This window comes from Scyliorhinus canicula, chromosome 8, assembly GCF_902713615.1.
Source record: "Scyliorhinus canicula chromosome 8, sScyCan1.1, whole genome shotgun sequence".
NCBI lineage: Eukaryota > Metazoa > Chordata > Chondrichthyes > Carcharhiniformes > Scyliorhinidae > Scyliorhinus > Scyliorhinus canicula.
Genome location: NC_052153.1, coordinates 116,164,694 through 116,175,508, shown reverse-complemented (window position 1 = coordinate 116,175,508; position 10,815 = coordinate 116,164,694). Strand labels below are relative to the sequence as shown.

The following is a 10,815-nucleotide window of genomic DNA, read 5'->3' as shown; positions in this document are numbered from 1 at the left end:
CGGTTGGAAGTCTTCAGGTTCCTCTCGGCTGGGCTCATTCTTCAGGTAGCGATCGCGGATCCTTGAACTTGGCTGGTTGATATGCTGCAATTGGTCGCACACAGGTAGGTGCTCACACACTCGCAACCACCGTCTTATACCACAGCTGGATCCAATCTACAAACCACTGCTCGAACCACCCCAGCAGTTCCAACAAGTAGATCCACTCCACCCGATCTAACATCTTCTCCGCGTCCATCGCCACCACTATCTCCACCTCCTGCCCCTACGAAGTCATCATGATTACATTGAGTAGCCTCCTCACATACGCCAACAACTGCCTCTCCTTCACAAAACAGTTTGATCTTTGCATATCACCCAGGGACTCTGTCCTCAATTCGCGATGCCAACGTCTTCGCCAATAACTTGGGTGTCCATGTTCAATAATGATATTGGGTGGTTTGACCTGCATTGCTCTGGATTCTTACAGTGTATGCATTTGGCACAATGAAGATATAGCAGGGTCAACCTGTGTCTCAAGTTTGGTATGATATGCAGAAGGTGTAATATTTTGAATTGAATCTCCTTCGTTCTATTACAGACTGAAATTTTATTGGCATTTGTGGTGAATGAGATTCACACGGTATTATAATCTGTATATATGTATCAATATTGTAAGTGCAGTTGCACTACCTGACCACCAGGGGGAGTAGCTCTGGGAGTACTCGAGAGTTTGTACTGGGCTCCTCCCTTGGCTCCGGCCAGGACTCCTCCCCCTGGAGCTGCTGTATAAAGATCCGTGCCACAGGGTCAGCCAGCCAGTTCACCGAAAGTTCAACGGCTAACAGGCTGGCTCTGTTGTAAGTATATTAAAACCGCTATTCTAATCCTACAAGCACGTGTCCGTAGAATTGTTGGTTCCAACAATTTAATATACTTATGAAACAGTCGAAGTAAATCATGGAAGCAGCCCTCAAGCCCAGACGTCTAGATCTTGACCCACAGGATGCAGAGGCTAAGGAAATTTTTCCCCACTGGCTGAGATGTTTTAAAGCCTACCTGGCAGAAGCCAGCGCCGCCGGAACAACGGAGGAACAAAAACTCAGCCTACTGCACGCGAGGGTAAGCCACAGAATCTCCACCCAGATAAATCCGGCCGGTTCTTACACCGCAGCGCTGGCGATATTGGACAAAATGTACGTTAGGCCCATTAACGAGGTTTATGCACGCTACGTGTTTACGACTCGCCGTCAGCGAAATTAAGTGAATGGGCAAATCTGTAGCAAATGTTTTTCAATGTTGGCAAATGTGAGATCTTCTTCCACTTTGGATCTAGAAAGGATGAAACAGAGTATTATCTAATTTGAAAAGCTGGAAACAGTGGTGGTCCGAAGGGGGCAGTTTCAGCACTGTATAAATTATTGGAATTTCATGAACAAACATAGAAAATAATCAAATACGTTGACAGAATGCTGGTTTTTACAGCTGGAAGAATAAAATGCAAGGAGGTAGAAATCATGCTTCAGCTACACAAAACCTTGGTGGAGAACACTTTTTAAGCGCTGTGAGCAATTCTGGCATTGGACCTGAGGAAGGACACAGAGTGCAGCATAGATTTACCTGGACGATACTGAATCCCAAAGGTCGCTGCCCTGAGACGTGAACGCTGGAAATACTCGGCAGAGGCTGCAATAACCTGCCGACTATTTCCAGCTTTCGGAGCGTAGCTCCTTCCTCAGATGAATGGCGAGGTATGTTCCAGAAACATTTATACAGTAGTCCCCCTTTATAACGCGGGTGTTGGGGTCCAAGACAGCCACCCGCGTTGCATCCGAGCCGCGGATATCCACGATGGGGGTTTTTAATTTATTTTAAAATCTATGCATGCGCTTCCCATTGTGAGTCTACGGGGGACAACGAATGAACGGGCATCGTGCGACAATCACCAGGCAGGAATGTTCCCTTCCAGTCGGGGAACACTTCAGCAGTCAAGGGCATTCAGCCTCTGATCTCCGGGTAAGCGTTCTCCAAGGCGGTCTTCAGGACACGCGACAATGCAGAATTGCCGAGCAAAAACTTATAGCTAAGTTCCGCACGCATGAGTGCGGCCTCAACAGGGATCTTGGATTCATGTCGCATTACATCCACCCCCCACCATCTGGCCTGGACTTGCAAAATCCCACCAACTGTTCTGGCCTGAGACAATTCACACCTCTTTAACCTGTGAATATCCCTCTCCCTGGATCTGTAATGATTTGATTACCTGCAAATGCTCGCATTCCAAGCATTGTCCAGCATCTCTGCCTTTGTCTCTATAAATGTTTCTGGAACATACCTCGCCATTCACCTGAGGAAGGAGCTGCACTCCGAAAGCTCGTGTTTGAAACAAACCTGTTGGACTTTAACCTGGTGTTGTGAGACTTCTTACTGTGCTCACCCCAGTCCAACGCCGGCACCTCCACATCATGACTATTTCCAGCAAAGTCCTGTGTTTTGGACTACAATCCCCAGCATTCATTGTGCCGCAACGTTGTTTCCGGTGGTGAGGTAACTTCCTGTTGTTTAGAGGTGTCACTCGGCCTTCCGGGAGTCGCCGAGCTGTTGTATTTGGCCGTTTTGCCGTTTCCCTCTCGGTTTCCATGTATTCCCGGCGGCCGCAGAGTTTTAACGAAGGGCTGAATGTCCGGAGCTGCGAGGATGCGGCGGCGGGGGGAGGCGGACATGCGATCCCGACAAGGTCATGGGAGTGTGCCGACCCCTGGCTGGCTGAGAGCCGGTACCGGGCGCCGGCACCTGGGCCTTGGGGAGAGAGACAGGCGCCAGCGGCGACAACACCAGCCGACAGCGCGGGGGCCGCTGCCCCAGAAACGGGGGCCGCTGCCCCAGAAACGGGGGCCGGATCCACTGGTGGGTGTTCACAATAAGGTTCTGGAAAATAAAAACAGAAAGTGCTGGAAAAACTCAGATCTGGCAGCATCAGTGGAGAAAGAGAGAAACAGGGTTAAAGATTGCCATAAGACATAGGAGCAGAATTAGGCCATTCGGCCCATCGAGTCTGCTCCGCCATTCAATCATGGCTGATATGTTTCACATTCCCATTTTCCTGCCTTCTCCCCATAACCCCTGATCCCCTTATTAGTCACACGATTCTTCAGAGCTAAAGAGAGTGAGAAATGTGATGGATGTTATCAGGTGGTGGAGCAGTTGGAGCTAAATAGAAGGTCAGTGATTAGTGTGAGCTAGGAAAGATTGCACAAAGGTGTTTAGGGTACAAGAGAAAGGAAGTGTTAACATGGCGTTTACAGCATTTTTTGTTTCTATTTCAAATTTCCAGCATCCTCAGCATTTTGCTTTTTTAATGTTCCTGACCACTCCAGCTCCAGGCAGTATTTGGGCCCTGACAGCCATTAGTATCTCACTCAAGGACCAAGCTCCGGGATGCTTCTGTCACTGAGCTTGCAATCTTCATGAGGAGCAATAGAGCCTGGTTTAGCTCACAAGGCTAAATCGCTGGCTTTTAAAGCAGACCAAGCAGTCCAGCAGCACGGTTCGATTCCCGTACCAGCCTCCCCGGACAGGCGCCGGAATGTGGCGACTAGGGGCTTTTCACAGTAACTTCATTGAAGCCTACTCGTGACAATAAGCGATTTTCATTTCATAGAGTACCTTGACCGCCTCACCTGAGGACTGCTGAAGGATGAGCAATGGTCTGCATTGTCTGGCTGATGTTTTCATATTTGACAACTTTTAGGCTGGCAAAGTTTGAATTTGTAAACACCACTCTGTTTCCCAGTTATTTCAATGATGTGATGACGGCCTTTCTCATTCTGCCCTCCTTGCAATTTATGTTAGTCACATTGCAAAGAATGACAACTCTTGAACACTGATTTAGAATTTCTGATTGTAATCTCTGTTAACAGATATTCACCACTTGCTCGTTCTGGGTGAGTGTGCTCAACACTCAATTTGGCTCTATTTCGTTCGTTAGCTTTGGAGCCGCCAGGTAGCGTTAAGATACCGCCACAAGTTTCAAGTTCACAGCAATAAATCCATACACCAGTTAGTAAGTTCAAACAAGACACGTTTATTATATTACAGGAATCTACTAATCATGCATATAAAACTATAAGGCTAGGCTAATCCTACCACTAATAGGCCAAATACTTATCTGGATAAGGGGACTGTCGGATCAGGGAACAACGGCCTCTAGCTTTGTCCTGGGTCCGCAGGCTTCCAGTAGTTATGGACTAAAGGGGGTCAGGAGTGTCTACTCTCGTAGCGTGCGTTGTGGCACTTACTTGCTGGCGGCTGCTGTCCAGACCTCTCCTCCTCAAGGTTCTTCTGCTGCAATGGTGTTCTGCTGGGAGGGCTGGCTGGTCAAGGAGAGGCTAGCAGAGAGAGAGAGCTAGGGTTGCGGTCTCTGTCTTATACTCCTCTCAGGGTCTTGCGCCCACCTGGGCGGACCCTCTATACTCTCGCAATCGATTGGGTCTCTTCCCAATCGATTGATTTGAATTCCCCAATAACGGGGCAGTACCTCGATCACTGGAGCGGTTCTTGAGACTTATTGTTTTGGACTTCTTTGGCGCTGAAAAGTCTGGCCTTCCATTCAATGTATCGATTTGTGTTTAACTTGTTTCCATTGTATCTGGGGATCGCCCGGTTCGCCTCATTAGTATGCTAACTGTTTTCTTTTCATAGCGCTGTCTGGTTTCTGCAGCAGTCAGAACTGGTTTCTGCAGTAGTCTGAATATACAAGCGCTTTGCAAGCTGCTTGCTTTTACAACATGTCCAATTTCCCTGCATTCCTTGCAATCTTCCATTTTGTGTTGGGCAGTGGTCACCCCAGGTGGCTACACCACTCGTAACTGAACTGAAACTGTCTCTGAACAAAATTTTGAAATTGCATCCTGTATGTATGCATTATCCTTCCTCAACTGCTTTGATCAGTATGCAGTCATTGACAAAGTTTGCTGCACCATGCTTCCTCAATGCATCTACTTTTGTTATCCAGTTGAATGGACTGCCTTTGCGTGGTTCTTGTATATCCTGTCGTAACTAGTCGGAGAATCACCTGCATTGACTTCACATCCTACTCCTGAATGGTTGTTCATGGTGTCCTTCAAGGTTCTATTCTTGGCCCCCTCCGTTATATTTTATTTGCATGCTGCCCCTTGGCAATATCTTCCAAAACACATCAGCTTCCACGTGTGTTAAGATACCTATCTTCTCACCGCAACCTCTCTTGACCCCTCCACTACCTCTGTGTTGTCAAACTGACTGCTGACCTGTTTGTTTTGCAAACAGTGCTGGATGAAAATTGGGAAGACTGAGGCCATTTTCTTCAGTCCCCACCACAAAACTATGTTTCGTAACTAACAATTCCATCCCCCTCCCTGGCCACTGTCTCTGGCTGAACCAAACTGGAACAGTGTTCAATTTGACCCAGAACTGAATTTCTGATCCCCATATTCTCTCTCATCTTTATTACTACCTACGTGATCCCTGTAATATTAGCTAGAATTCTCCACCATTCGCTGGTGGCGGGATTCCCTGTTCCATTGGCAGAGCACCCCAATGCGTGGGTTTCCTGGCGGCGTTGAGTGTCTTCAATGGGAAATTCCATTTAGAGCAGTGGGAATAGAGAATCCCCACCACCAGTGAATGGCACGCCGTCTCCTGCTGCCGAGAAACATGAGGCTGGGGAACCATAGAATCCAGCCTATTATGTTTCTGTTTCAGCCTGGTCTGGTGCTGAAACACTCCTCTGTGCCTTTGATACCTCCAGATCCAACTATTCAAGTGCTTTCCTGACTGGAATCTAAAAGGTGAATCCTAATGTCTTCTATAGTACTCTAATAGTAAAAAGGTTGTAAAGGAGGATTAGGGCTTATTAGGGACCTAAAAGGGAATTTACACATGGAGGCAGGGGGCATGACTGAGGTATTAAATGAATACTTTGTATCCATCTTTACCAAGGAGGTGGATGCTACCCAGGCCACAGTGATAAACTGGGAAATTCTGTCACCATAGGAGTTCAAAATTGATGGGGAGGAAGTGTTGACAAGGATCAGATGAGATGCACTGAAGGAAGTGAGAGTGAAAATTTCAGGGGTCTTGGCCATAATCTTTCAGTCTTCCCTAGACTAGTGCTAGAGGACTGGTGAATTGCAAACATTATGTCCTTGTTCAAAAAAAACTTTTAAAGATAAGTCCAGCAATTACATACCAGTCAATTTAGCTTCAGTGGTGGGCAAGCTTCTAGAAACAGTTATTCAGGAGAGAATTAACAGTCACATGGAAAAATATGAGTTGATTAGAAGATTAAGCATTTCTAAAGGGAACTTGTGTTTAATTAAATTGCTGGGGTTAGAAGAAGTAACAGAAAGGATCAATGAGGATAATGCTGTTGATGTGGTGTACTTTGACGTTTAGAAGGTTTTCAATACAGTGCCACACAATAGACCTGAGAGAAAAGTTATGGCTCATAGATTAAAAAGGATAGTAGCAACATGGATACAAAATTGGGTGGATAATCGGAGGCAGAGTGTAATGGTCAATGGATATTTTTTGGGCTGGGCGAAGGTTTATAGTGGAGTTCCCCAGGGGTCAGTATTGGGACCCTTGCTTTTCCTGATAAAATGATTAATAATCTAGATCTTGGTGTGCAGGGGACAGTTTCAAAGTTTGCAGATGATAAGAAACTTGGAATATTGTAAACAGTGAGGAGGGCAGTGTGGAACTTCAGAAGGGCATAAACAAATCAAAGTGAGAAGATGGAAACCCGATGAAGTTCAATGTGGGGAAGTGTGAGGAGAGACGCTGGAGCAGAGGGATCGGGTGTATATATGCATAGATCATTGAAGGTGGCAGGACATGTGGAGAGAGCAGTTAATAAAGCGTATAATATCTTGGGCTTTATGAATAGAGGCATCGAGTACAAGAGCAAGGAGGTTATGCTGAACTTATACAAGACACTAGTTAGATCTCAGCTGCAGTTCTGGGCGCCACACTACAGGAAGGATGTGAACTTATTGGAGAGAGTGCAGAAGAGGTTAGAAGAATGGTTCCAGGATGAAAAACTTCAGTTCTGAGGATAGATTGGAGAAGTTGGGAATACTCTACATGGAGAGAAGACGATCAAGGGGAAATTTGATAGCCATGTTCAAAATCGTGAGGCGATTGGACAGAGTAGATAGGGAGAAACTGTTCCTGCTCGTAAAAGAATCAAGAACAAGAGGGCATAGATTTAAAGTGATTTTCAAAAAAATCAAATGCGATGTGAGAAAAAAACCTTTTCACACATTGAGTGGTTTGGATCTGGAATGTACTACCTGGAAATGAGGTGGAAGCAGTATTGAGAAATTTAAGAGGGCATCAGATGTTTATTTGAATAGAAACAATATGCAGAGGTACTGGGAAAGGCAGGGGATTGGCACGAAGTCAGAATGCTCATTTGGAGAACCAAAACAGACACGGTGAGCCAAATGTCTTCCTTTTCACTGCAACAGTTCTGTGCTATCCATTAGATTGATTTGTCTAAAACTCAAGTCCCATTTATCTATCGATTCTGTGTTTCCTAGTTGTCAAATGCCTCAACTTTAAAATTTCTCATCCTTGTGTGGAAATCTTTCTAGGTCCTTTGCCAGCCCCTGCAGCTGCACAAACTTACTCAAAACCCTCCAATTCTGCCTTCTTGTGCATTTCTATCTTTGGCTGCCATGCCTTCAGCTGTGAAATTCTCTCTATAAAGGAGCTTTATAAATGCCAGTTGCTGTGCTTCTGTTGTTTGATAAGGGAATTAAGATGTCATCAGTTTTGACAGATGCAAGTACCTGGCTAAATGGGGTTGACACCTTGCATAGACCCCTCTTCTATAAAGATACAGTCAGTGGTGTCTGTAAGTAAGTACTGTAATAAGACAGCTTTGAAAGTATTTTGAAGTATGTTTCCATCAAGACAGAAGAGTCAGCATTGTATTCAGCACACATGATCTTGGACAAAAACTGCAGTTATTTACTTCCGCTGAAAACTAAATTCAAAAATCATAGTAAATAACCAGTGGCTATTGTGAAGGATCATCATAATGATATAGAAATTATCAAAGTAAAACTTGAATCGCTGATTAGATGATAACTACTCTTGGTTTAAAAAAAAAACAAGTACAAGAACAAAGAAAGGTACAGCACAGGAACAGGCCCTTCGACCCTCCAAGCTTGTGCCGACCATGCTGCCTGTCTAAACTAAAATCTTCTACACGTCCTGTGTCCGTATCCCTCTATTCCCATCCTATTCATGTATTTGTCAAGATGCCCCTTAAATGTCACCATCGTCCCTGCTTCCACCACCTCCTCCGGCAGTGAGTTCCAGGCACCCACTACACTCTGTGTAAAAAATCTTGCCTCGTACATCTCCTCTAAACCTTGTCCCTCGCACCTTAAACCTATGCCCCCTAGTAATTGACAAGTGTGTTGGAAAATTAAGAAAAAAATAGTTCTATTGCTAAGTTCTCAGAAATTGCAGGGTGCTGCCATTTGAAAATAGTGGATGATGCGAAGGACAAAAAATTTGTGTTTAAAAGATGGAAATATTTGAGGGCTACTAACTATTGTATCAATAGAATGGACAAAGGAAAGCAGTGACAGAATGGCGACTAGAGGTGACCAAACCTTGATCTTGTACTTGGACATTATCCTTTTGGTCGGGATTTAACTTTAAATCATGATGGGTAGGAAGTGGACCCTTTTGGAGTCAACTTTAGTCATTAAAGTCTAAGGTCATGCCAAGAATGCTGTGATTGGGGTGGGGGGGGGGGGGGGGGGGTGCAAATAATGGTGCCTTCAAAGGTAGTAATTGGAGACTGTGGCTTAGACCATGTCCGAGAGGAAATGAAAGAAACAATATTTTTATCACTCCATTTATTGGCATATATAAGATCATGATTTGATAATTCAGATATTAAATTGAGAGCATTAGAAGATTGAGGATGTGCATTCCAAAGAAAACTGATGTATCATCACCAAAATGGTTATTTTGGTTAAGGATCGTTAAGGATGAGATTTCTAAATTCTTGGAAGAGCAGGGTCGGATTAGAACAAGTCAACATGGATTTAGTAAGGGGAGGTCGTGCCTGACGAACCTGTTAGAATTCTTTGAGGAGGTGACAAGTAGGTTAGACCAGGGAAACCCAGTGGATGTGGTCTATCTGGATTTCCAAAAGGCCTTTGATAAGGTGCCACACAGGAGGCTGCTGAGTAAGGCGAGGGCCCATGGTGTTCGAGGTGAGCTACTGGCATGGGTTGAGGATTGGCTATCTGACAGAAGGCAGAGAGTTGGGATAAAAGGTTCTTTTTCGGAATGGCAGCCGGTGACCAGCGGTGTCCCACAGGGTTCAGTGTTGGGGCCGCAGCTGTTCACCATATATATTAATGATCTGGATGAAGGGACTGGGGGCATTCTAGCGAAGTTTGCCGATGATACAAAGTTAGGTGGTCAGGCAGGTAGTGCTGAGGAAGTGGGGAGGCTGCAGAAGGATCTAGACAGTTTGGGAGAGTGGTGCAGGAAATGGCTGATGCAATTCAACGTGAGAAAATGTGAGGTCTTGCACTTTGGAAAAAAGAATCCAAGCATAGACTACTTTCTAAACGGTGAGAAAATTCATAATGCCAAAGTACAAAGGGATCTGGGAGTGCTAGTCGAGGATTCCCTAAAGGTAAACATGCAGGTTGAATCTGTGATTAAGAAAGCGAATGCAATGTTGTCATTTATCTCAAGAGGGTTGGAATATAAAAGCAGCGATGTGCTACTGAGCCTTTATAAGGCTCTGGTTAGGCCCCATTTGGAGTACTGTGTCCAGTTTTGGGCCCCCCATCTCAGGAAGGACATACTGGTACTGGAGCGTGTCCAGCGGAGATTCACACGGATGATCCCTGGAATGGCGGGTCTAACATATGATGAACGGCTGAGGATCCTGGGATTGTATTCATTGGAGTTTAGAAGGTTAAGGGGAGATCTAATAGAAACTTACAAGATAATACATGGCTTAGAAAGGGTGGACGCAAAGAAACTGTTTCCGTTAGGCGAGGAGACGAGGATCTGTGGGCATAGCCTTAGAATTAGAGGGGGTAAATTCAGAACAGAAATGCGGAGACATTTCTTCAGCCAGAGAGTGGTTGGCCTGTGGAATTCATTGCCGCGGAGTGCAGTGGAGGCCGGGACGCTAAATGGCTTCAAGGCAGAGATAGATAAATTCTTGATGTCGCGAGGAATTAAGGGCTACGGGGAGAATGCTGGTAAGTGGAGTTGAAATGCCCATCAGCCATGATTGAATGGCGGAGTGGACTCGATGGGCCGAATGGCCTTACTTCCACTCCTATGTCTTATGGTCTTATGGTGGATTTTGTTGTTTTGGATGATATGAGGAGGCCATTATTTTCAAAATAGCACAAAGTAGATGAGAACCAAATTCTGGGACCGATTGAACAACCAATACAAACACACTTAGAACAATTTGAAGAAAGTGTAGCTAGTCTTGAGTATAGCTTTAATGGGAGTTGTAGATTATTTAGCAGATATGTTTGGAGAAATATTAGGAAATGGCTAATGATTCTTTAATTTTCAAGAACAGAGTTCTTCAAGAACACAACATACACATGATCCTGGCAAAAACTATACACAATCATGGATTGAGCTTGCACAAAATGCACTATTATGGTGAAATCTATATTATTGTGGACTGAGCCTGTCTATTCAGAGCAAAAAAAATTGAGAGATAGCAGCTTCCATCAATTACTACATAATGTTTGATGGAAATAAGACTCAAACATTTCATTGGGT

At 45.0% G+C, this 10,815-nt stretch overlaps 1 protein-coding gene across 1 annotated transcript in view; it reads left to right on the top strand.

Moving 5' to 3' along the window:
* The first annotated feature begins 2,532 nt into the window (after positions 1 to 2,532).
* The window catches only part of slc25a46 (solute carrier family 25 member 46), a 56,901-nt gene continuing 48,618 nt past the window's right edge, over positions 2,533 to 10,815 (top strand). Inside the window, exon 1 of the mRNA XM_038805122.1 lies at positions 2,533 to 2,886. Coding sequence (XP_038661050.1) covers positions 2,619 to 2,886 — 268 coding nt within the window. The 5' untranslated portion in view covers positions 2,533 to 2,618. The remainder of the gene's footprint in view (positions 2,887 to 10,815) is intronic.